The sequence below is a fragment of the Dermacentor andersoni genome, chromosome 4, assembly GCF_023375885.2.
Source record: "Dermacentor andersoni chromosome 4, qqDerAnde1_hic_scaffold, whole genome shotgun sequence".
Taxonomy (NCBI): Eukaryota; Metazoa; Arthropoda; class Arachnida; order Ixodida; family Ixodidae; genus Dermacentor; species Dermacentor andersoni.
Window position 1 is genome coordinate 44136981 of NC_092817.1, and position 27094 is coordinate 44164074.

The following is a 27094-nucleotide window of genomic DNA, read 5'->3' on the forward strand; positions in this document are numbered from 1 at the left end:
GTGTCGCTTGTGTGTGTGTCTGCGTCTGTTTGGAGGAAGAAGGGGTATTTCTTTTGTCGGCCTAGTGGCACAATGTCGTCCACGAGAGGGACATCCAAGCACACGCTTCCTAGAGCAGCATAGAAAGAAATGTAGGAGGACAGAAAGAAAAGGTACGGAGGTCAACCTGACACGCCTCCCGTTTGCTACCCTATACGGGGGCACGGTCGTTAATGAATCCAAAGAAAGAAAGAAAGAGAAAAGAGAGATGAAGGCCACAGAGCAGCGGAAATCGAAAAAGAAAAATTCCTGGCAGACACCAACCTTGGGTTATCTTTGTGAACTAGCTCGCACATTACGACAAGGGACGCGCCGCATATCACGGTGGCGAACGTGTTTCTCAGCCGCCACGACGGACCTTGCAAAGAAAGCGGCACTTTTATTCAGCATCAAAACGTGTCGAATAACGAGACACGACGGGCCTCGCTTCGTAGAAACGCACCACAGTGCCACGACAGAGACGCGCAGTGAATTTCGGGGGGGTCAAGCGCGCCCCGTAACTTCCTTCTCCGTCGTCAGCTAGAAGCAGTGCGCTATGGTGCACTGCCCGCGCTCATTTTTTACAAGTAACTTGTTGCTACGCGATGCGCCTGACGCATCCAGCGTCGCAAGCGCTGGCTTGCACGAGAGACATTCTTAAGGAGGCCTTGTAACGTGCCAGGGTGAGCCTGTTGAGTGGCATCGATGGCATTGCGCCTCGGTGCGACGATTTCGTGTACTTCGTCGGCAGAACGCGACACAGAAGAGTGGCGCTACCATCACTGGTTTAATGTGTCATCAGCGATTTACGTTCGCACCATAATGCGAGTACTGCGACAAAACTACGGCATTACGTTTTACAACCATTTTAAGTTATCGCGCAGGCATGGGGCGAGGTGTTGCAACTGTGGGGAACGACGCATCAACGCACCGAGCGACATAGAGGCAGGAAATAAATTAGGAGAGAGCATTGCGTCACGCAGCGAACCTATAGGCAAGTGAAGTCTTTCCGTGAAGCCATTCCCCTCGCTGTTTCCGTCCCAGTATCGGCCCATCACGCGACCTATACCGAGAACGTTTGGTTCTCGGTATCGTTAATCGATGTACACTTGTCCGGCTGCGCTATATATATATCTAGGCTTGGAGTGGCGCCTGACACCGGCAGGAGATGCCGAGAGCAAGTGGGGCTATTCTAATCCAGGTACAACCAAATTACGGAGGCCCACTAAGCTTCAACAACCAGAACAGGAATTGACCTCACTGGTGGAGTATTCGGCCACTACCTCCCTCATGATTCCTATAATCGGTTGGCGCAGGACAGGGGTGATTGAAGATCGCAGGGAGAGGCCTTCGTCCAGGCCTTCAAAATAATTCCCATTAAAGTCAATAAACACGTCCAGCATTTCCTCCCACTGTTCAAAGCAGCTCTGGAGCTGCTCAAGCTCAATACTGTAGAGTGGCCCCTGCGAAGCTGTCTTCACGTCGTGCATAGTGGCAAATCTTTCTTTATCAACGTGTCTTCCTTTTTTTTTTAGTGATAAAAAAATCACAGGGAGCAGAGCTTGATGAATAGGGTACATGACGAACACTGACCAAAAACTCGGGGCCTAAATAGCATATCATTACCAAAGCAGCGTGAACTGTGGCGCTGTCGTGATGGAGCAACCAATCGCCCGCATTCCACAATTTTTCCCGTTTCCCTAGCACGTTCATTCTTAGTCACCTTGATACCTCCTTCAAGAAATAGCTGTATAGCACTCTGCCCAGGAGAAGCAAATATTCCTTGCGCAATTCCGAAAACGTTGGGAAAAAAGGAGGAAACCATGATCATCGTCCCCACACGAGCGTACTGTTCAACAGATTCAAGCCTTGCTTGGCTTCTGGGTCATATACATAGCTACAGCTTTCCTGAGCTATGATTATCTTCGAAAAAAGGTCTGGGTCTTTTTCTGTTTCATTTTTTTTAATATACTGGCACGAAATCAAAAAAGTTATGCTTTTTTAGATTTTTTTTTTCTTTGTCAGCACTGGGAAACAAACATCGCGGCAACCTGTGTCATGTCTCTTTCCACACTTAAAATCTACTCACAAGAGTTAAACTCATTTGAGCAGCGTCTGAAATCCTTTCAATTCTGTAGCGACAACTCTCGCTGGGTTTGTGTTGAATCTTTGCAATTGTGTACGACTGGTCGAAGGTTGGCGGAGATGATAATGTAATTTACACTCATTCATTTTCTTCGAACCACCCAATCCACTCATAACTTGTGTACGGCTCAAAAAACTTGTTCAGTGCCTCCTCCATAAACCTCGTTCAAAGCATTCCAATTATTTCTTCGGTGTTTCTTTGATGTCCGTTATATACAGACCGCCAAATTTCGCAACGGCAGCCTGAGAACAGTTGGGATAACCGTCCCCATAAACCTGCAAGACACTTTCCGGCGACGTCAGCTTGGGTACTGTCTTGTAAATCGTCCACCTACATCCACCTAGAGGGTGAACAGAGCAGTGCAATTAGGAAGAGCTCCATGAAGCTGGTCCTTTCTCTTGCCTTTCTTTTCTTTCTTTCTCTTTGTGTGTGTGGGGGGAGCGATGGAGCGGGGGGGGGGGGGGGGGTCCTTTTTTTTTGCATACACCACAGCATACTATGTGTCCCGTTCTGTCACTTTTGTGTTTGTGCGACAACGATACTGTACATCCTCCACTTTACAAGGCAAAGCGCGTATAATAGGCCAAGCCGCTGTAATAACTGCAAGGTGACATTCACACACAAATCAAAATAGTTTCCACGCGCTTCGCCGACATACGGACGCCGGGAAGTAAAAGCACTCCAGGGGAGGCCGACTCGTGCGTCTCTATTTGTCGCGCGATTAGTCAAAGCCCTTACCGACAGCTTCCCACGCTTTGCAAAGTACCTCTTCGCAAAAAAGCCGCCCTGATTGTCCACCCCTTTTCGTCCTCGTGCGCTCATTACGCGGCGCGCATAGACCGGCGCACCACTGATGCGAGCCTCTCACACTCCAGACTGACGCTGTTTGTAAGTTTTCGCTGTGAAGGTTCGTTTCTTCTGCGCGGGACATGAGCATTCTTAATCCCGGCCCGGCACTGCAGGAGAGTCGGCTGTGTAATGGTCCTCGAAGTGCTCTATCAGCGGCGGCGAAGTCCCATTTCGCCTCGTCGTACAGTGGCGCCGAGGCTGGAAGGAAGGGTTGGGAGGAGAACTCGTGTTCGAGATTGCCCTGCTGCCTTGATTGAGCCACGTGCCAAATGGCTGACAGGCCGCCGCTCTGCTGTTTCCTCGAGACTCTCTCGAGCAGCTGCTGACCCAGAACCCTGTGCAGTCTTCCTTCCAGTGACCAGCAGCCCACCCTGCTTTCTTGAAAGAGATAAGACTATGTCGCTGGTGCACTCATTCGGTCCACCCACTCTGCAAGAGAACAAGCACCTTCTACCCTTCAAGTCAGCAGATAAAGGAAGAAATCTGTCAGAGTGTGCTTAGATAATGTTGTGAGAAAATGTTGCTGTCACGGTGCGACAGATAGTTCGTTTGCACAATAAAATCGCCTCTTGCGTACTGGTTACCACCTGTAAATTCTACTGTCGTTAACCGAATAATATTTTGCCGAGACATCCGCTTGTTCGTAACCATGTCAACGCTTTCAGTCTTCTCAGTGAACGTAAAAGAATGGCTGTTATAACCACATGGGCACAAACTTTCACGCCACTCTATGAAGGCCGCAGAACGTGCTAGTGTAAATGCGGCGTTTCCAGATTCACGCAAATTTTCCAGGCTGTGCAAGTCGGCAAACTGATTAGCTACAATAGGCAAGGTTGCGTGTAAGGGTACAAAAATAGTTTTGTAGACTGCAGAGAAGGTGCCATGCATGAAATTCTTTTCTTTTCTGTGGTAAATATAACGCGGGTCAAGTGGGATGTCGTCTAAATGACAGGGGGTTTAGCAAAAGTTTAGAAAGTGGACGCGATGTTTAGCTTCTGTACACTGCAACACGTGCGAATACAGCTGCTCTTTCACAGATGTTCCGCTTTGTCGAAAAACGGAGAGCAGCCTACAAGATCGAAAACTGAAGCTATAGATATAGAGGTTGAATGCCTGGGTTTGCAGTTTTTAATATTCCTTTTTTCTTTTTTACAGAAAGAAAAACTATGATTGTGAATATCCGTTGGTGTGCGAATGTTATATATGCTTTTTGAACATCATAATTTGTTGAAGATAGCGGATGTGTCGTTTTCTTCTTCTGCCTGTCTGTTTATTTGTGATATTCTTTATGTATATATGTGCGGCAAAAATAAAATGATGCGCAGTTAATCAGCGTAAACCTTGTTGTAATCAGTAAACCTTGTTGAAGATTCTCATAGGGAGAATAAATCGCCCTAGTGCTTGTTTGGCGCTTCTTGTGCGCAGGAACTTCTTCATTCACCGAGAGCCTGGGATTTTACCCGCCGCATAAGCGCGGTTGCTTGATGTTTGCTACTTAATGAAGCATCTGTGTTAGCGCGTTCACGTAGTGCTCACTGCCTTTACCTGTTCCATCGCTACATTTCAGTGCCTTTGCTAAGCCTCATATTGTCCTTTATCGTGAATATATTCATGGCTCGTGTTTCTACGGCACTCAGTCGCAGGACGGCCCTTTTTCTGCGCCTTTCTTTAGAGCTAATCTTTCTTTGCCTACCACCACGGTTTCGCATCCGCAGCCAAAGAAATTTTCGCTTTTAGAACAACGATCAATTTCTTCGAAATGAACCGTGTTCCCCACCTGTGCGAGTAGTAGAACAGCGCCTCTTCGATCGCGACAAAACAGGCGAAGTGTGCCACGGCTCGAGACAAGGGCGGTAGGCTCAGGCTCTGGTCGAATCCGCGCAAGTCCTTCACCCAGTAGAAGAGGACGTTAATGGGCAGCTGAACGAAGACTTGATTGAACACCACCTGCCGCACCACTGGAACCAAACTTTGAGCGGTTGGCTGAAAGAAGAGACACGAAAAAAAGAAAGAGACGTGATTTGAATGCGTTCGCTGTAGCGCTTAAAGAGGGCTAACAACTCTGAAAAACTACGAGAGCTTTAAATTATTCGTCCCTCTTCGGCCGGTAATATGTTACTTTTGCTTATTGCAGGTTTAAATAAGCGCGCACTTTAAACGACGACAAATAAAGATAACAAAATGAAAACCTCGGTCTTTATTTTGTTGTCGTTCAAGGCGAACGCTTGTTTAAAGCTGCAAAAATGAATAGAACTATCCGAGCAGCACGTTCCTTTATAGGTTACCTTTTCGAATTCGCGAATCTGCGCAGCTGCCGCAAGTAGTTGTGTCTAGTAATATGTGCGCCACACCAGGGTAACTTTATTTGTTTCGTGCATGCCTTTTTAGGAAAATGACGCAAAAACGTAAACTAGTAAAACAGGCAGAGCATGGAGTGTAGAGGTCCACAATTCTGCACGGAGCACTTCAGCTTGCGTGGTGCTGCAGAGCAAGAAAGGTGATATTTGAATGCAGGTGCTAGGTTTCAGATGGAATTGCTCGATTTTTCCACTGCAAAGTCGAAAACGGGACGTGCGTTTGACTAACCACGCTGTATTTTCCTCTCCCTCTCTCTCTCTCTTTCATCTCTCTATCTATCTATCTATTTATCTATCTATCTATCTATCTATCTATCTATCTATCTATCTATCTATCTATCTATCTATCTATCTATCTATCTATCTATCTATCTATCTATCTATCTATCTATCTATCTATCTATCTATCTATCTGCGCAGTCGCAGCCACATGGTCCCACAAGCCGCATTACCCTGAACCTCGCAAGCCCAACTCAGCCGTTGTTGACATTTTGCGCCCTTGTTTTGCAGTGCATCCCCTAAACTTTGTAAACAGGTCTGTGGAGATCGCTATGCCACCCGGTCAGCAGAATTTACTGCGCGCGCTGCTTTCACAGTTCACAGCTCTGTATCGTAACTTGGGGCGTAAAGGTTTTAAAAGTGCCTCGCGACGCCGGACCACATCTTTCTTCCCCCCGAGACATTCGTGCACAGTAGAACTACTTATAACTACCCAGGAACACAGCGATGTGTTCGTGCGTTTCGCTCGTCTTGTCCGGTTTCGTGCCGTTAGATGTTCACTAAAAGTGTATATTAACCGCATGACGCTTCCTAGAGAAGGTAACCGCACATTTCAGTGAGAAGGAAGATACATTTTCTTAACAACACTTCGCCAGAACGTGCCACATCATACCGATACCTGGGGGTTCACACTGCCAGTAACCTATCCTGGAAAACTTGTACTGACTGCATAACATCTGATGCCACTCGTACACTAGGATACTTTCGCCGTAAGTTTTCCCTAGCGCCATCATCACTAAAACTATTATTGTATACTGCTTACATTCGTCCACAGCTTGAATACGCATCATTAGTATGGGACCCTGGACATAACACTCTCATACAGTCCCTAGAAGCGATACAAAATCGTTCAGCCTGTTTCATCCTAAACAACTACCAAATAACTGCGACTGTGACTAACATGACTGAAGAGGAAGTAAATAAAAAAGCAGACGTTCAGGTTTCTTTCACATCTTCCATTACTTTTTCCCTTGTTTCATCATATTACCACCCAGTTCGTGTCCTATCCCACACAGTGGTTTGTACCATTAAATAAGGCATCGTCATCATCATCAGCAGCAGCAGCAGCAGCAGCAGCAGCGTTCTAGCTGATGGCCGGCTGTCTGTTTCTTTTCAATGGGGCAGTCTACGAAGGACGAGCCTTAAGGTGATGCATCCTTGAGTGCAGTCCTCCTGAGTCTTCGCCGTCCCAGGTCCCTTCTGCCATGGAACGCTTTCCAAGCTTCCCTTCTCATAGATACGTTACCTGGAGCTGCCTCAACCTTCGACCTAATGAATGTGATGTTGCGCTAACAGGAAATTACAAACTTAGGAGGGCAAGTAAGAAACGATACGTCGAGCGCTGAAGTTCAGCGCTCGACCTATCTTTTCTTACTTGCCCTTCTTGTCTTCATTTCTCCTTGTTTTATATCTCAACCAACTCGCCCAGCAACAAGTTCTACTCAGCCTTCGAGTTGCGAAGAGATGCTGGCCACGCTCCCGTTGCCCCACCAGAGGCGCAAGTACTCGTCGCATCCAGGACTCCGCGGCGGCTCCTGGCAGGTCAACAACGGCGACCTTGCTCGGGTCAGCGCCATGCTCTCCCAACAGCTACAGAACATGGCAAGCCCCTTCATTTCCGGCATCGGGTGGGCCGCACTTAACCTTATGCCGAGAGAGAGCTTAGTACTGCACTGTAGTCGTGTTTCTACACAGTATCAGTTGTAAGAATTCTTCTAGAGTGTCTGTGCTCCGAGATATCCGACTCGAATTTTTAATTGTCGTTCGCATGATTACGCATGCAAGAGAGTGAGGATCGGCGCAAAGCTCTTCCCTGATGTGACGCGGCCGTTGCGTGTGGCGTTTAGTCTGACAACAGGACGGAGGCATAGACAAAGATAACTGCAGAACTTTTTTTTTTGCAATATGGACGCTCCAAGCGCATTTCCGCCGTCATCGTGATGTCCCGTATAAAGTCCAAGGGGGATAACATCGTGGTCGCGCCGTATGATGTGGATGAGAGTGAAAGTGTGCGAGGGTGAGCCGAGGATGGTAGCTCGGCCTCATGCGCGCAAGGAAGGAAGGCGGAGAGGAAACGCACCATCTTCAATCGCGAGCAAAGCACCGAAGGTGGGGGTCTACTACGGCGGCGGCTGCGTATGGTACGGCTGAGCGCGGCAGCGCTGGCCCTATCTCGAAAGTGATCTGTGATGCGTACAGAGCCTAGCAGTGACCAGGGCTGATAGCTTCGCATGCGCTGTGTTCTCGCCTCGTAGTTCGCGTTGAAGCGAGAGGCAAACACGAAGGTCAATTTGCCCACTGCTGCCGCCGCTATCCCTCACGCCAGCGTTTTGACAGCGAGTGTGCGCGGTCATCGAGGGAGATGTGTTCATGTTTGACGGTGCGTGTGTGACGCCATGCTTGTTAATTTAGTTAGTAAGCGAGTGTTTACGAGGTTTTACGGCCGATTAAACTACTATAAGTAGTTCACATAGCTGTCTAGATGGCATTGCAATTGATGCTGCTCCTTTCAGGCGGAACTGCGAATTTTTTATTATTGTTTTCAACCTCGCGCTTATGCCTTACATTGCGCCATCCACTATTTGTTTCTTTCTTGTTTCTTTTTAATTTGATTTCTTTTCTTTAACCTGCTAATCAGAATTTCTTTGTGAGTAACTTTCATCACTCATAGTGCCTTAGCCCATGTATAAGTGAAATGATGTATCAGAAAGCTTGAACTTCCAAAGTTACCACGTACCTGATCCCCAATGGCTAAAATTATCTGTAGACGCAGAACTCACCTTAGTCTCCGTCGCTTGTACTTTGTACCTCCTCATCCACGAAAATGCTTTGCTCGTGTCGGCCACCAAGAAAAGAAGTCCTAGAAACCAGTAGCTGCCCACTGTTAACACCCATTGACCTGCGATGCATGACAGATAGGTACGGGCGACACATTAGAAACTATACATAAGAAAAACAGGAGACAGCGCCCCCCTGTCTCCTGTTTTAAATGCGTAGGCATTTCTATGTTTATCCAACGAGAAAACCGTCCGCCACGTAAGACAAAAATGTGGGCCGATCCCGGAGATTGTGAAATACCGGGCCCACCCGCGGCGGAGGTGAAGCAGGCTCCAAGCACTCAGCAAGGTGAAGCGAAAAGTGCGTACATTCTTTGGAATCACGCATAAGATATAGACAGAGCCCGCAGGAGCGAGCGGCTTTACCTTCGTGCTGCCTGTCGCTTCCACGCGAACGAAGCGGCGAGAACACAGCGCTCACAAATTTATAAGCACGCACCGCACCCTGCTCCTTTCGCAGGTCGCTTTCAGGATATGGGCCCACGCGTCTCTCTTCAACGCGAAGTGGCGAAAACGCAGCGCGCGAAGCTAACAGCCGTCAGCACTCTCAGTCTGCATTGCAGATTCCGCTCAAGATATGGTCCGCGCGGCGCAAGATGGTTCGACGCGGATGGATGAGGCGCTAAAGAGCGATACCAGCGCATAATGATCATCAGTACACCTGGCGCCACCACATAGAGTAGTTTGCTTGCCTCATCCATCGCAAACGCATCCAAACCAAGATAATACATCAGCAACCATCCTGCTGTTATGTGGACGCGTCTTGTCAGGCCTACGGGCGCCAGAATCGCCGAACCATCTCAGAAAATGGACGTGCTGTGCGCTCATAAGTAACCTTTCAGGTGAGTTTAGAGAAAGCGAAAGCTCATTACAATAGTTACTGGCGATCAACGTGAGTGAGAGTGTAGCCATCACGAGAATTCACGCTGAAGCGGGAGCCATGGGTGCCGCCATGTTCGACAACACTATTTCTTAGCGTCCGTAAAAATTACGAACGTTAAACTCGCCAGACAGCGTACGTTATCATAGTGCACGTAAACCGCAGAAACCCAATAACGTTCCGAGCATGCGCATTGAGGACGACGCTATTTCTTTACGTTCGTAATGCGTTTACATTCCGTTGCAAACGCTATTCCAAAACTGTCTATTTGGTAAGCTTCCTACGCAATATGTCGAACCCACGACCTTTGGTGTTATTTAGGGTGACGTCGATTATTGCACGGTTAATTAAGGTAGCTTTAATCAAGGCACTCGAACCCACGACATTTGATGGTAATTAGGGCGTAGATGTTTAAGGTACAGTTAATTAATGTAGCTTTAATTAACGCACTCGAGCCCACGGCGTTTAGTTGGACAAAATAAGTATAATAAGAAGTAACAACGTATTCAAATGAAAACGTCAAGCAATTTAGTGGATGTCTCTTAAGCGCGCATGTTTTCGCCTTCACGCTCTTTGGCGTACGCTAAAGCGACTGTCGATATTTTGTGTAATTGTTTATTTGTGCCAGAAAAGTTTCAGCTGTATTAATGTTTCTTTAGTCTTGGCATCTTAGGTGGTGCGTATGTGTGTGTGTGGCGATTTGTTTTAATAATATGTTCATGTTTCGTTAACAATCGGCTTCGTTGTTTCCTTTCCCCACTGTAGATTCGCGTCAGTGGTGGCCAGAATAATTCGAACAAACATGCAAGCGTAAATATAGTCTTGGGCAAACACCACCGCGTCAACCAAGGCAAACAAAATCATAACAGTGCCACTGGGAACGTGTCGCTCTGCAATGACGAAAAAAATCTTTTTAACTTCTCCGATGTTCAGCGGAATCGAGCACGCTTAACAAGGGTTCCTCAAGGGCAGCTACGCAACGCATTAGCAGGATGCGCCACGATTTCACTGGGCATACGCCACACTTCAATGAACGCATTTCACGTCAACGCTTTAGCGAGCTGTGCCATGAATTCACCGGGTGTGTGCCGCTCTTTAATAAACCTGTCGACAACTTGGGTCACTGATTATGTGCCACTGAGTGCGCAGCAACCGAGGAAAATATTCTCGGCGTTCGCAGGCACCGGCACGCCACGCTTCTCGTCTCGGAGGCCACGCGCGGATTTCTCGGCAGTGCCACTAGATGGCGCAGTGTGTGCGGAGAGAAGCGCGCGAGAGGGGCCCGGTTGCCGCATGACGCGTTTCGCAACGTTCGCCACGCGCCGAAGCGCCATGCATTTGGGAGGCCACGCGCAGGCTTAGCGGCGGCGGCTCTAGATGGCGCCGAGTGTTCTTAGAGAAGCGCGAAAGAGTTATCTCACTGCAGTACACGCCTCATACATAACTAGTTTCCGACGCTGGCAATACGTTGTGTCGCTGTATTAATTCAATGCTAAACGCATTACCGTCGACGGTCATTGTGAGGTGGGGTTCTGCCGCAATATTTTTTTTTTGCCTCGGTATCTGCACATGCTTAGCTTCTCATCACGCCTCTTACAGAGAGAGAGACAGAGAGAGAGAGAGAGAGAGATGCAAATGAGAGAAAGGCAGGGAGGTTAAGCAGAGTTAAAATATCCGGTTTGCTACCCTGCACTAGGAGAAGGAAAAGGGGAAGACGGAAAGAAGAGCGTGACAAAAATAAAAGCATGAAAAAAATGAAAAGGGACGGAATGGGATCATTATAGTCTTTCTAATACGCCACTGCCACGTAAAAAGGTCAACAAAGGCTTGACCGACTTTCGGTGCGACGACAGTTGATGTCGGCATTCCAAGACTGGTTGTTCTGAAAGTGGCCTGTCGTCAAGGCGTACCAACGCGGTCGCTAGTGACAGCCGGTGCGCGCTGTATCGAGGACAGTGGCAATGTACGTGTTCTATGGTCGCCTCGCCGTCGCAGTGACCTCTTACAACCACCACAAGAGTGGTCGTGTGGCGAATGCTCGCGCCCTGGCGTCTGGGAGGTGGTAGGAGGGACGTCCTCTGGGCAGGTTAAAGTGTGGCCCCTGTCGGACGGGATCACGTGCACTTTCGTGTTGAGAATGAGCTTGGGCTTAATTGCAAGATGGTCGAGTTCGTCGAGAGAAAGGCAGTCCACGGCTGGCGCCTAGCCGTGTGGGCTTTTGCGGTACGCGGATCTCGGATAGGTGAGGGGCCAACACAACACCCTGTCATTCAGTTTTATATATATATATATATATATATATATATATATATATATAGCATGACGTTTCCTAAAATCGACCTTACGAGCGTTTTCGCATTTCTCCTCCGGTGAAATGCGCCCACCGCTGCCGGGTTCAAACCTGCTACCTCGAGATGAGCGGCGCCATGGCCACTGAGATTTCGCGAGGAACCGGATCTCGTGTTGTTACGATGTCAAAATAGACCCTTTGATGCACAACAGTTCATAACGATTCCGTCATCCTTGATGTTTACTGACCAGTAAATCCTTCCGCCTCCTTTGAATGCCAACGCTTCTGAAAGGTGTACACACCCTATGGATCTCGCTGGGAGGATATCTTGGCATTCCATTATGATGTGTCGGGTAGTCTTCGTTTTCTTTTTTTCTTTTTTTTTAAGCGTACACATGCCTCATCCTCTGTCGCATATTTGCTCCGGTATATGCTTTGTCCTCAGGCATCCAGCTCGGGCCTCAAATAGCAAGGCACTCCCCTTTGCGTTATCATACATACTTTCCTTCCTGATTTATTTCTTGCCGTATTTTAAGTTGCCACGATCTTTTTTTGTTTCGATCATTTGCGTCCAATTTACCGTCTCTGTTTCACTAGCGTTCTTCTTTTATATATACAGACAACGAGGACAGGATAACTACACGACGATGGCGTAACCGAAAGGAAGTACTAAGCAGGCCCAGCTTCTAGCTTTTACATTACTATTGCAGTCGAAAAAGAAAGATAGGCCAGACCAAAGAGCTGCCCCGTGTAATTCAGCTTTCAAACTTTTATTACCAGCTCACAACAATTAAATGGTAATCGATTTTTTTTTTTACTTCTAAATGCTGAAGCTGCTATTATAGCCCTTACACACTCCAAGGCTAAAACAGAACGGAAGCAGACGATGTTTCATTTATACTTTCAACTGTTCCAAAATGAGCTCGCGCACAAGGCTTTTCCTTTCTTTATTGCTCCCCCCCCCCCCCCCCCCCCCCTGGAACGCCCCTTAGCTGGCACGTGCCCTAAACACTGCGGTGGTTGCACGACGCCGCCAGCGCACGTGACCTGCTTTCCGACAGCTGTGGCTGCCTTGAATGCTCCGTCAGCGGCAACATTCATGCTGCCGTTGCTGCCACCCAGGAATGAGAGAGAAAAAAAAGCGACGACCATCAAAAGAGTATCCTTTCACGTTCTCCGTCTTCCGCCGTCTTTTGTTACCAGGTCCGCGGTCGGGATGCTTCGCGAGTTCGATGAAGCAGCAAGGATACAGCGGCGCGGCTCGGAGGACACGCCTGCACGGGGAGAGGCGAATGACGTGCGCCGGGGGGGTTATTGGCTCCGAGAGAAAGCTACAGGCGGCGCGCCGAAGTCGGGCGAAGCGTCGGTGAATTCTTTCTCGTCGCGAAGAGAGAGGCGGCGAAGGAGGCATGCAACGAGGCCTAGCGAGGACGAGGCTCTCGGATATCGTTCAAGCGAACAGAAGAGCCTTTCCGTATATACTCGGGGCCGGGCGAATGACGGGGAAGCGCCCAGCGAGAAAAACAAACGCCGCCGTCCCTATTAAAGGCGGGTTGGGAGCTCCGTCGATGTGCAGTGGCGTCCGTAAATCCGTGCAGTACGTCGGGGAGTCAAAGCGTCATCTAAGTTGTCTGATGTCAGTGCAGGCCAATTGCGAGCAACAATTGTTTACATAACCTTGATTCACAATTTGACTTGGAAATCGGCTATATTACTTTTTTGTTGGCATGTCCTGCTGAATAAGATTGGCGCGATGCTGTCTTTTTCCAGTGCGCTGTATCAAGTGTGCCTTTCTATCAACTACATTTAAGGACAGGTTGGTGTCTACATGTAGCGCCGGTTACTTCTCTTCTGTGACATGACAGTTGTGCTCGAAACAGTGCTTATTACGCAACCAAAAGCAAGACTGCAAAAAATACATTCATATTTATAAAGCCCTTCAGGCACCAGTTAATTCTGTCCATCGAAAATTAGGGTTTAACCACAATACATGCATTTTGAGAATCGGCAAAAGCTAACAGCTGCAGAACAAATTGAGAAGTTTATTTCTTTTTTGGAGTTATATCAAGTTTGGCAAATGTGGACTCCATGCAAGAAGTCTCGACAGGAACGTCAGATATGATAAATATCAACTACTTCACGTCATGCACACGCGGAAGGAACCCTATCCATTCATTTGGAACTGATGCCTGATGCCAAAAATTGTCATAAACAATGAAAGAAGTAAACCCGCTACATGACGACACACTGGCATCGTGAGCAAACATGCCGCAGACTGGCTTCCAAGTCGTTTCACAAAAGCACTCTAGAAATAACTTTCAAACTGGCATCACATGTCCAATGAGAAGTGTTTCAATATGCATGCGGCTCATTTTGAACATAAACATCTTTGTCAGTGCTATTTCTTATGATATGCTATGCTGAAGTGCACAATTGTGCTCAAAGTGCCTGAAAAGGTAAAGCTGCGTTGATCTTCATTGGAGCAAAAGCTTTATCTCTTCGTATAATACTTATACTTTCTCCTTCAGCAATTTAATATTGTAGAATGGTCGGTCGGTGCAGGTTACGAAATTTTCTGATCTCTTCGAAATAAACATACGAACCAAAAAAAGAACAGCCTATCGATTCGTCGGATTCGCCGAACGGTATATAGAAGACCAATTCGTCTGCAGTCTAGAACGCGTAAGCAGAAGACGATATTTTGAAGATGCAAGAACGCGAGGTTAAGCGGTTAAGCGGTTAAAGCGAGCAGAAGGGTTACAGATGTTGCAGCAGATGAGTGCAGAGATGGAAAAATCGCTAAGGCTGTTGATTTTCCTGGCAGCCGCGGCTGCACTCAGAAAACATTCCGTAAGTTCCACGTCAGAACAACCATCGTAACAATTGCTCCGTGATCCAAAATTTAGCAGCGTTGGGAAGTCTAAAGTTTGCGCTCTATAAATGTATATTAAGACGCTTCATGAAGCGTTTAAATGCACCCTAACGAACTACTCCGTCGCCCTATCAAACTTTCATTTTGTCAATGAGTAGTCAATTGAATACATTCTATAGAATACGGCAGATGAAAAATGTGGGACAAAATAGTTGCAAAACTTGCTTTATAAGCCTATGTAAAGTGCGCCGACCTTACAAATTGTCTGTGCGCGGTCTACAAACCTTAGAGGTGAATAGATATGCACTTTCCAATGAGTACAATGCTAAAGGTGTCAATTTAGAAATGGTTTTAGGCGCAAGAAAATAAGACACTCACAGGCGCACACTCGCAAGTAATTTTTTTTTCCCCGATGCTTCACTTATATACCCTCAGGCATGCGAACAGGAACATGGACAGGTGAGGTCACAAGAGATAGAAACCAAACCTAATCATATCCTATTAGCCAGGAAACTAAAGTCATTGTGAAGTCAGTGAACTCTAAACTCAGTGATGCGTCGGGGAAAATAAAAAATCAGTTGCGAGCGTGCGCCTGTTCGTGTCTTTTATTCTGTTGTCCGTGTCTTATTTTTGGCGCCTAAAACCATTTCTAAAAGCCATGTACCAACCAGCCCGGCAGCAGACGTTACTAAACTAAATGCGTCAGCTAAACATGCACTGATTTTACGAAGCTGCTCACAGCTACGAATGATACTCGAACAGGTGACTTGTCCGCTGCTGTAAACTAACACACAACGGCCCCCAGATAAGTGAAAAAGATACAATTTTCATCGTCAAAAATCTCTTTATGATTTATGAAACAATAGCCATAGCTCATGATGTCCAACATTCAAAACAAGCAGCTGGACAAGGAAAGGCTGCAGGAGAAATCTCCTAATTCATTATGACCACGTAGGGTTACTTAAAGTGGACACGATTCGCTACCCATTCGTTCTGTCGCCATTAAAAGCCGGCCGGTAACTTCGATCCTGTGACTAGGCAGCAATTCACTATGTTATATTTTGCATTCCTTGCTCATTAAACGCCGGCCCACAAATTAAGTCGCGACATCGCGCCCTGCAGCTAGCTGAACTCCATAGGCGCTGCTATATACTGGGGCCTATGTGAGCACTGTCGTCAACGCGGCCACCAATATACTACCTGCGAGATCCTGAGAGCTAGATATACCGGGCGCGCGGCGGCGGGTGGATGTCTCGGAGGCTCTGTCTGCTCAGATCACGCAGTTTCCACAGCCTCCGCAGCGCTGTACAGTTTTCGAGAAGCGCCGCGTATACGCTATTGGCAAACGGCGTCGTCGCCTGTCTACGAGACTTGACGGGACGGATAACGAAAGCAGCACGTCGCATCCATAACAAAGACTCGACGTCGAGAATGTCCGCGTCGTCGCGGAGTCCCCAGAGACACCCCCGAGTCTCTTCCAGGGTGAAGGCTGTCCTTCTTGTTGTTCTGTTTCGCTAGTTTCCAGAGTCCTGTCAGCTGGTGCAAAGGAAACGGGGGGGGGGGGGGGGGAAACCAGAGGGTGAAAGAAGAATAGAGGGCGGCCTTTATGCTCGACGTCACTCGTGAATGGGTTTGTTTTCTTAGACCCAAGTCGAAGGGATTTCTATCTTTAGAAGCCGGACGTTTGCCGAAAAACGAAAGACAGCCGACGACGCACCTTGACGCGCGGTTCTCGTTGACATGCGTTCTCGCTCCGTTCGCGTAAACTTATTCTTTTTTTTAAAGCTGATAAGGAAGAAGCCCGAAGCGTGAGCTATAGGACAATGACGACTTGCGAAAAAAAAAAGATAAAGAAGAAAAAAGGATTTCTATGCGACATCGGCGCGCCCCTATATCCGTCTATATCGAAGCGTTTGTTCAAGTGCCAAAGAAAAGAAAGGAATGACGTCAGCTCATCCTTATTTGCTAGTGCATTTCTTTTAATTTTGTATTTCATTACGCATAACATCCTAAAATAGCAATATTTTAATTATATTACGATGCCAAATGAGTTGACAAGTGTCACGCGTTCCTGGCAACCAAAACAGAAGGAGCTGTGGCCTGGTTTAGTACTGCTTGTCTTTGGCGATATCGATACAAAAAGAGCGTAGGACGGGCTCAGTAGATGTAGGACATGTTAAACCATAGGTTTAGCCAAAGGGACATATATTTTAACTCATAAATAATGCTAGGAATAACATTAAACTTGGATCTCCAGCTTTGCTTCGCGGATCCCCTTCGATCCCTAGTTTGTCTTCACTACATTGCGTTCGGCGGTGCAGAAAAGGAAGCAGTACAGGACAATTCTGCGGGAAGAAAGCGATCCCGGAACGGTTTCGCGAGTTTCACGAGGGCGTCGACGCTCTGGTAACGAAAGTGAGAACTGTTGCTGACGAAAGAGCGAAGGATGTAAATAAAGGACACGATCGGGTATACTTGCCAGTAGTAAACGTTTTGCCGACCTCAACTAGCACCCTCCCAATTAGGAATAATTAAACGACTAATACATTCAATGTTTATTCGCCGCAGTAGCCCAGTGGCTTTGGCATTGTGCTGCTTAGCTCGAGGTCGAGGGTTCGATTCAGCGGCTACGTTGGCCGCATTCTGGTGGGGGCGGAATGCAAAAAAACACTGGAGTACCGAGCACTGGTGTGCACGTTAAAGAGCCCCTGGTATTAAACAATTTATCCGGAGCTTCCCGCTACGCCCTATTTCATAATCGGACCGTAATTTTGGCATGTGAAACCCTAGAATTTCATCTTTTTCTTTTTTCTGTCTTCGATGTTTGATGACAACGTGTGATGGCGTGAGATTCTTACAGTGAAGGCAATCGAAATTTATTTACATTTTAGCAAGCGTCGGTGAATGACGAACGATATACAAATCGCGATTTAGTTATGCGCCCATCGGCTCTGCGTGTTCCGTGAGCGTACACAGAGAGTCGCCATCTTTTTCTTTCAGAAGTAGTGCAAAAGTGCCTCGTAAACATTTGCGATCAATAATGCAGCGACGGAGAGAAGAGCAGCTTGACATAGTAGTCGTGTTGTGACGTTTTATATACATCGTCTTCGGGGCGCTGCAGGCATCAGCGCCAGCGGCGAAAACAATAGACGAGCCGTGGAAAGACGCTGTCTTCCGTCGGCAGGAGTAACCCTGGCTATGAGGTTTCTTTATTTTTTGCTTGTCATCACGAGAAGTAGGAGCGTTCTCAAAGCACCCGGAGAATGACATCAAATAAATGTTATGAACTCGGAAAATAAAAGCAACGGATAAAGTGCGAGCACGTTCGCTCATTCGTGTGTGTTCGTAAGAGTGGGTGGGTGTAGAAATGTAGACCGAACACATTGTGACAAGCGCTTGCGAAATTCTAGTTTACGTTATTCGTACGAGGGATCCTTCAGGAATAACACATCTCGGGCTGCGTTCAGTGGTGCCAGCAATGTAGATTTGCTGCGAAACTAGGCGCAACTGCTCTATATCTCGGCAGCATCTGCGCCCGCTATCTCGTCATCTTGTCTAAGCAGCAACAGGGTATGAGACGCAAGTGAGCCATAGCATTCGAGCGACAGCAGCTAATAAACTTCCAAACATCCACAGCTTCGGTAAGAAACACGAAGCCATGCTTGCAGAAGCGCCTCCTCTGGTCACTCTCAGTAGTGACGCCATGTTGCCATTGGATGCTATACTTATATGGCCCCCTCTCGTTTGGCTTCGCTGACTGCCCGTCGCTGAATCTCCTGTCCGTTCCGCAAAGCTCTCTCGGTGTTCTGTCCTAACTCAGATTAAATGAGTGCGGAAAGCTGGTTTATCCAGCCATAGCATCCTGCTGATAAGTTTCAGTACAGTAGGACCTCTATCGGGCAGGGAAGTAGTGAGCCTGAATGAATACAAACGATGAAGCCGGCCCTGGGATGCGCATTCCTGGCGCAGTCAACCAATTAGCGCACCCCCTCCGCTTTGGTAAATTCGACGAGCGCGCCTGGGCCATCGGTGTGTCCTTGACATCGCAACGTCTATTGCGGTGTGTACATTCGGAGGAGGCCACGCTTGTCGAAAGAACACCGCATTTCGTTCATTCATTCTTTCGTTCACTCGTTTCCTTTTTTTTTCATCCTTTTTCCTTACTTTTGTTCCTCGAAAGAAGATTGCGTGAGCCTACTGCGAAGCCGCGTTCGAGAGAAGCAAGTGGTGTGGACAACGACAACTAAACCGAACAAAGCCGTGTGTCACCGTGAACGCTCATCTGAAACTGCTCTGGAAAGCGCACGAAGCAATTGCGTAAGACTGAAGGCTAGGCACAAGCGCTTCGCCATCACGGGAACGCTTGGCGAGCATCTCCAATTCGATTGTCTGCTTGGATCGCGGGGCGACGAAAAGCCGGGTCGAACTGATTGCTTCGGGAAATGCACTCGACGTCTCAAAGACGTAAAGCCTCGTTTCCATTTCTCCTTATCGTTTCCTGCGCGCACGGAAGAAGAATGCTGCCTAGTTCAATCTTTCTTTATTCGCGCGAACGTTGCAAATCTCCCAGGGTGTAGAATTACTAAGACGATCCCGAGTTCTTGCTAACGAAAAAAAAAGAAACCTCGCGAATAATTTAAAGAAAAGAAGCTGCTGTCGACGCTTTTGTATAATCCTTGTCTCTGGGCTGTAGTTCTTAAAACTAAAGAAAGAAAAAATAAAGAGGGGAAAGTGTGACGGTCACTCGCACGCGTTCTCAGATCACCGGGTGGGATCGGGCTCACACAAAGCAGGTCTGGGTGACTGAAGCATTAGCAACGAGCTCTTCCTCTCCTCGCTGTTACCTAAAAGGACCAACAGCCAATTTTCAAGCATTCCCCCTTTCTTGGAAGCCTACTATGTGAGTTATCTATACGCGCAACAGTTCATTCGAGAAACGTCTGAAAATATTTCTAACGTTACTTTCTGATCTGCTAAGTCTCTTCTGCTTGCCGTGTATGGTCGCTGCCAGCAGTGATTTTTCGATGACCAAAAGCCGAGTAGCTGATGCTTCGCGGGCCAGCAAAATGAGTTTCTTTCTCATTTTTCCTTTTTTTTTTTTTTGCCGGTCAGAGCATTGGAACGAGATGTCTAAGCGATAGCTGAAGGATTTCCACTTGTCAGTCGCCTAAGAAAGCCAATTATGCAAATCCCACAAACGCTGCCAATCAATTTTATGCAAAGCATTTTGGAGGTGGCTGGCCATCTAGCCTCGTTTGGGGTTCAGCAATGTGTTACCACACGGCGCAAATGCGTCCGTATATGGCGATCTATTGTGTGGGTGTGTGAGTGATGCGAGCGTGTGTCTAAAGACAACGGCAAGGCGACGGCACAACTACGGCACGATGGCCATTGTTTGGCGACGACAGCGCTGAAGATGACACAACGACTGATTTATAGTATTCCGGCGATGAAAGATTACAGCCTTATCCGTTACGATCTTGGCCAATCCAGAAGGTAGTGTGCACCGGGTGAATTGGCGGTGCAATGTCACAATCCCGAAGGTGGTGCAATATCACATAGCGTCCTAAAACGCTCGCTGCCGGACAGAAAGGCAGGAAAGGAGGAGGAGGAGGAGGAGGAGGAGGAAACCTTAAATAAATTTAAAAAGAGCTGGCTGGTGGGCGGGATCTTTAGACCAGGACTCTGTTGGTTCTACCCTCCGTTTTCCCCCTTTCTGTCACCCGTAGCTGACTATTGGGGCTAGAGGAGTTAGCAAGTTCACTCTGCCAGAGCTCGTTGGTTGGCGTGTGTATGGGATCCAGAGAAGCTGATGCGCTCTCGCACAAGAGGACACAGTTGTTGCTACGCGACGTGATGCACTCGCCAACCACTGTAAATCACTAGCTTGCACGTGAGAAGGAGCGTGGTAAGGTGCTTCGCTCACGCCGTGCATGCCTGATGGGTAGGGCATCGGGCTGTACGACCCTGGTTCTAATCCCACCATCAGACGCGTAATCTTTTTTTGTCAAGCGACAGCTTGCGTCAGACCCGTCCATTGCGACTACATGGAAAGCGAAGGCGCCCTAACGCCGTCTCGCATAGAAGGCACAACGCTGTTAGACGCGCCACTTGGTGTATGTCATTTGGTGTACTGTATGATGTCACGGCGAAACACCAACTCGCGGCACAACCGGCGGTGGCGCGCAGGCTACTCCGACAACGACGCAAAAAACCGGGGGAAGCTTTAAAGAATGCTTGGCATTAAATATGTGCAGCAGAGAAACACCAGGTGGCGCCTCCAACACTCAAATCAGGAAAGAAACAATTTATGATAACTCAAAGGGAAGCTCACTACTTTTCGAAGCGAAATCAGGATACCTTAGAACACGCACTTATAAGGCGAGATATAAGAAGGAAGAAGAAGCATGTGCTTGCTGCGGTAAAGCTAGGGAAACGATGGAGCATGTTTTATTAGAATGTGAAGCTATCTGCCCAGCGGTCGATTTAGGAATCGCTGGCCTCCTTGAAGACCTTGGGTTCAGCGAGAGCAGGGGGAAAGTAAGCATGTCCGTAATAGAGATTAGTAAGAGGTGATGGGAAGATTGGTGGAAAGAAAGTAGGGAAACGACAAACAATGGAGGCGTACAAAAACAAAGTTCACAATAGGGGTTCAGAAATTTTGATTGTGGGAATTCATCGCGCGTTCTTTTTTTTCTTTCTTTTTTTTCTTTTTTAACCTAGGTAGGACATTGGGCAATAAAATAACAAGACCTTGGTGGCACAACCCACCACTTCGCTCTAAAGGGGACGCTCATAACATCTATCCATAACAGCCATCCATCCATCCATCCATCCATCCATCCTAATGGAATGCGAAAGTGTTCACCCGACGAGACCAGTAGGTAACGTAGACCTTCCAGAATCGCTTTGATTTAAAATGGATGGAAGCACCAAGCAGTCAACAGTCAAGATAAGCAAGAGACGTTTAGAGTATTGGTGCAAAAGAAAAAAAAAGACAGGGAAGAAATTTAGATGACCGGATCCATTACAGGCATAGGTAGCGGTACAAGATATATATAGACGTTTTAAGGAAGAGAAAAGGAGTATGATGATGTATACAAAATGCTAGAATGAAAGGCTTGTATAGCATACCCGATTAACTCAAACAGGCTACGTGACTGATGCCAATAAATCATCATCATCATCATCATCATCATCATCGCCGTCATCATCACCCGGATTCTCTTAGCTTAGAACCTAATGTCCAAATTCTACGACCATGGTATACCACCACATCTGTTAAATACACATTTTTAGATCCCTGTTCTAGAATTTTTACGTATTTTTATGTCACAAAGGCGCAAGTCGGTTGTTGTAGAAGTTGTTTAATTATTGACACTCTGGGAAAATAGGCCACCGAAGGGCCGGCTATTGGAATCGTGAAATTATACTCCTGCGACTAAGGAATGTAAAAAGCTTAGGGAAAAAAAGAAAGTGAAAGGCAGAAAGAAAATATAATGAACGAGTAAAACATCAAATAACTCGGGCATAGTCTGCTACACTATTTATACATATGATGAGTGTTAATCTGCAACAAGTTGCGTCTAGTCCCAACAACAACAAAATCTGTGGAGATTTAGTGGTAAAGGCAAAAGAAACGCGCTAGCGTTACATCGCACCTATTTGTGGTCCCGGATCCATGCTTTCAACGCGTTCAGCCCATTGCAAAGTGTGGTTCAAGAGCGCACTCGACATCGCGCCTCTTCGAGGAGCCAAGGAGAACTGACGACAGTCCGTAGCATATATATATATATATATATATATATATATATATATATCAGCACATCACTACATACATCTAAGAAAAAAATCACAGTACATTCCGCTAAATAAAGCAGACAATGTCGGTGCAAGTTTCACTTGAGGTTGCACAAAGTGAGATTATAGATAGATTCACAATCGATCGTCATTCAAAGAGACTCCATTAGGCCGCTGTTTATTAGAAAGTCGGGAAGTTCTGTGACAGCGTGTCCTTGTTTGTCTGGCACGACCAGGAACCTTGTCAGCGGATAAAAGATGCCTATTCATCCTGTTCCAGCAGCTGCGCAGTGCCTCTCGCTGCCGCTCGTATTCTGGGTTCTCGGTCAGTAGATGCCCCACATACGCACCCAAATTTTTCAGTGGGTGCAGGCAGCGAACGAACTCTTCATTCCATGCGTGAAGTAGGGCCCACTCCAGGGCTATAGCCCAGGCAATATCTAGATTCGGTCCTCAATTTCGTACAATCAGCCAGACTGCTGTCAACCTACGATGCAAGTCGGTAGTGGTGTCTCATGCATCCTTGCGAATGCATTTTGTGTCTATTGGTAGCTCAGTCGAGAATGTAGCTCTGCAGAAAATAGAACGCTCAGCGTTTGCGCTGCCGCCACTAAATCATCAACAGCCACGTTTAATGGGTTACCATTCTTAGGGTACTTCGCACACTCTCCGGGTCTATGTATCTATGTATATTTATATATGTATGTTTGTATGTAACTGTTTTCCCGCCTACCTGAATCACGGGCAGTCAGTAGTCGAATGCGTAGAGCATCAGGCAGCTGTACTAAATTAGCAGGACTCGAAACCAACCATCGGACCAAGTTGGGTCACTGAGCATGTGGCGATATGTGCATACGTGCCGATCTTCAACGAACCTTTTTGACGCCGACTTGGAGCACCGGATGCGTGGCACTTGGTCTGTGCTAGTCTCCAATGAACCTCTTTGATGCCAAGTTGGGTTACTGGGAATTCCTTTGGTCCACTGTAGTACGAAAGCCTCTCGCAGCGATATCCAATCACCCCTGTCATGCGCCAGCTGACCCCTTCTTATGCCTGCAAATTTCCTAATTTCATCACACACACTATTTCTCTGCTGTCCTCTACTGCACTTCTAACTCTTGGTACCCATGCTGTAACAATAGTAGGCAGCTAAATAAGGCTGCAGGTGCGCTCGGAAAGCACAAGCCTCACGACCCACCACAAACAGGCCGAACTGGGGTAGTGCAAAGTAGGGCATAACCCCGGGTCGACGCTTAGCCAACGTTACAATGCGTTAACCCGTCGGTTGCCAGCATTTCAAAAAAGGTTATTCCTATCCTATCCTAAGACTATATTAAGAAAAGCGACAACGAAGAAGTAGGGTGAACTGAAACGTTGCACACCGTGTGAAATGAGAGCAAAGGCGAAATACGCGTAGTCCATGAGTTCCCCGCTCACTGTGCCATGTCGGCGGAAGTAACGTCCAACAATGCAGAACGCAAAACAGCGCACAATGCTAAGGTGATCTACATAGAGCGTAGTATTCATCGTTCCTGCGTCTCGGGTGAGATGAGCGGTGACCTTATGGGATGGTGATCTTACGGATCTTATCACGTAAGAAACCGACCAAGACAGGTTTTGCTATTATCATGAGAAGACTGTAATATAAATCGCAATCATTATAAGCCAACAGACAATGTCACCAAGAAAAACACAGGAAAAGTTATTTGTTGTTTTTAACTGAAGTGAAGAAATGATCAATAAATGGAATTGAAAGCTGATGAAAACACAACCGACGGAAGGTGGGATACGAACCCACGTCTTCGCATTACGTGCGCGATGCTCTTATCAATTGAGCTACCGCGACGCCGCCTCCCCGTCCAATTTTTTGGATACTTATATATGTGTACTAGATTTAACCTTGGTACTGTTAGCTAGTTCCACCACTCACGGTTATGGCTGTAAATACAGAACATCTCACAGAAAAAAAACAGTCTGCTCGTGCCACGAGCGCGTTATCGACTGCCAGGAGCGTGTTGTCTAGTAACAAGACCCAATTCATAAAAAAAATTTATGCACACGGATATGTAATGTACACAGGGCTCACTATAGACAATTTCTGTTGGCTTTTATGCTCAACATACTCTTCACAAAAGGCGGACGAACTATAAGGGCGTAAGTTCATAGACTTACTTTGAATATTTGCAGACTTCGCACGCTTGAGCAGGCTTTAAGCTATGTTATTAACGCCAAGAGTATTCCTATACAAAAGGCGTAGGCAAGAGGGAAAACAATCTGGTCAGACAATGTCTGTTGCCGTCTAACAAACGTCAATATAGTGCCCAAGTGTGTGCTGACAAAAGAATATGTTGCTGGGCGAGTTGGTTCAAGTCTAGGGGATACATATGAGCGCGACGTGGAAACAAAGACTTAGTAGGAGGGGAGCAAGAAATAAGAGAGCCACCGCTAAGCTTCACCTGCTTATTCGTAGTGCAAAGTCACAGAACACAACACCCGGACATGCATGCAGTAGTCACGTTAAAAAAAAGTCACAGAATTGTGTCAAACAGTGAAGATGCATTACTGATACGTCTGTTTATCTCTTCAAAAACGATTTCCGACTGTGCTAACATGCATCTCCTAGATATACCATGGTTGAGATTAGACGCCATGCTTGAGATGTCGTAAGGGTAGTCGTCATAAATCTTCTACAAAGGCACTCGTCGGCCCATCATGTAGGAATAGAAGTGTGCATTCGGATCGCAATTTATTGACGCCAACCCCAGCGTCCATGTCGCTCCATGCTCGGTTCAGCCAGACAATGATACCGACAGCACGTGTTCCCACAGGGCCTTTCGCTCCAAATGTATCATCTCCCCATTTCGGAGTGTGTTTTTCTCCAGTGCCCTGACTCTCAATGAACCTCCCGTGGAACACCCTAAAGAAAAAAAATAGATTTTTTTTTCACTTTCCCAAGTCAACCGAGAATCAAGCGGACATCGGTTCCACGTGGCATCAGCACAAACACTTTCTTTTCTTTTTTGCACGTCAACGACTACCGCTACTTTGTTGTGCCGGAGGCTATTTTTCTGAGCATTCGTGAGAAAAGCATCGAATGCGGTATATGTAGCTTCCTGCACAAAGCCTCACCTCTTACGCAGTTCACGAGAGGCGATGAGTCTGCGCACGTGCTGTCAAAACTCCCCTGATTCATTTTCTTGTTCTTTTTGTTTTTCGCTGCTTGGCCTTTTTACTCGGACTTCAACAATGGCCAAAAGGTCATTTCTGGCAGCGTGCAACTGTCGCCTTGCTTTTCAAACGTCCAACTCTGTTCAGAATGATAAGAATTGGATCGTGCTTGTTTTTCTTGTCTTGTCATTTCTTCTCAGGTCACTGTCGCGAATTACTGAGCTCTGGTGATTTGATTATGTTCAGTTAGGTCTATTAGATTTATCTTTCCCATCCAACAGAACCTAGCAGCCGGGCAGAGGAGCCTAATTAACTAAGGTTTTTGCGAGCTGTTTTCACAAAAGTGATGAACAGTCGTTTCATGCGGACGGCCCTCTAGAGTTCTTGAAAACTTCTCGAATAACAGGTCCGGAATCGGTGTGCAGAAATAACAAAAGGTACCGCATGAGTCTGGAGTCAATTTGTCCAAGCCTGATGTTATTCTATCACAAGCATAGATTGGCTGATTGGTCAGGGTCTCGGTAGTTTTTATGTCATTGTCATGGTACGAGAGCGTCAATCGTAAGCTGTTGGTTCATGCTGAAGATAGACATCGTTTTTCCATGACCGTTGTGAGGCCGCTCTTTTTTTTTTTCATAACAGCCAATAGCGACGTATACTAGTAACATACCGCATGTTTACGAACATTCACGCATGTGCCGAATGCAAAGGATAATCGTCCCGTTATCTTTGTGCACGAAAGTAATTAATTTCCACATACTGAAAATCTTGACAACCGGATTACCTGCTCTTCTACCTCGGCACTTTACCGGATGAACTACCGGGGATGGATATCGCTTATCATTTAATAAACATTTCTTTCTCTTTCTGTCTTATTCGTGAACGAATATATTTCTTTCGTTAGACGAACACACAGCCTTCTAGAAGTACGTTTTTCTGTACACGCCTTATAAGGGGAGAAAGGGAGCGGGGGGATTTCGCAACATATACTAAAGCACGTCACCTCTCGCTGTTCTCCTGCGAGTGGAACGCCAAACCAGAGTCTTTTGAAACGTATCAAATGATTCTGGTCGAAATAACCCCCTCCCCCCAGAAAAATAAAAATATTACCTTCACGCCTGCCACGATTTTCCAGCCTCCAACCGGCACGTTTTTACGAACTCTGCGCGTGTGCGCGTGCGTGCGTATGTGTGTGTAGCTCTACCTTATAGTTGGTAAACTTGTTATGTGCCTCCATTTCAATTTTTTTACAGCACAGTTCCAGCTTTCAGCGCAGTTTCGACATTTTTTTCCCGTACAGGTAAGTTTTCACCGCAAGCCAACAAAGCTCGAAACGAGACCTTTATTATAGCTCGGCCGCCGCGCTCTTCATGACCACGCGTGGCAGTTCACAAAGGTAAGCAGGAAACCGCCGCAGAAAAATTGTCCTCATAATTGTCGCTTTTCGTTTTCGTTGTGTCGCTCTCTCAATACGGAAAGGTCAGCGTTCACAAGGAGCTGGCGATGCGCTCGAAGTCATAAATGCTACGGGCGTTCCGCTAATTGCCTTTCTGAGACCCAGACGTCGCACATCGAGAACAAAAGAATACGAAACTGCG

At 47.0% G+C, this 27094-nt stretch overlaps 1 protein-coding gene across 1 annotated transcript in view; it reads right to left on the reverse strand.

Annotated features, from left to right (window-relative positions):
• The window catches only part of LOC126537026 (fatty acid hydroxylase domain-containing protein 2-like), an 87120-nt gene that overhangs the window by 9770 nt on the left and 50256 nt on the right, over positions 1-27094 (reverse strand). The window contains exons 4-5 of the mRNA XM_050184138.3: positions 8430-8548; positions 4791-4996 (exon numbers count right to left, since the gene is read on the reverse strand). Coding sequence (XP_050040095.2) covers positions 4791-4996; positions 8430-8548 — 325 coding nt within the window. The remainder of the gene's footprint in view (positions 1-4790; positions 4997-8429; positions 8549-27094) is intronic.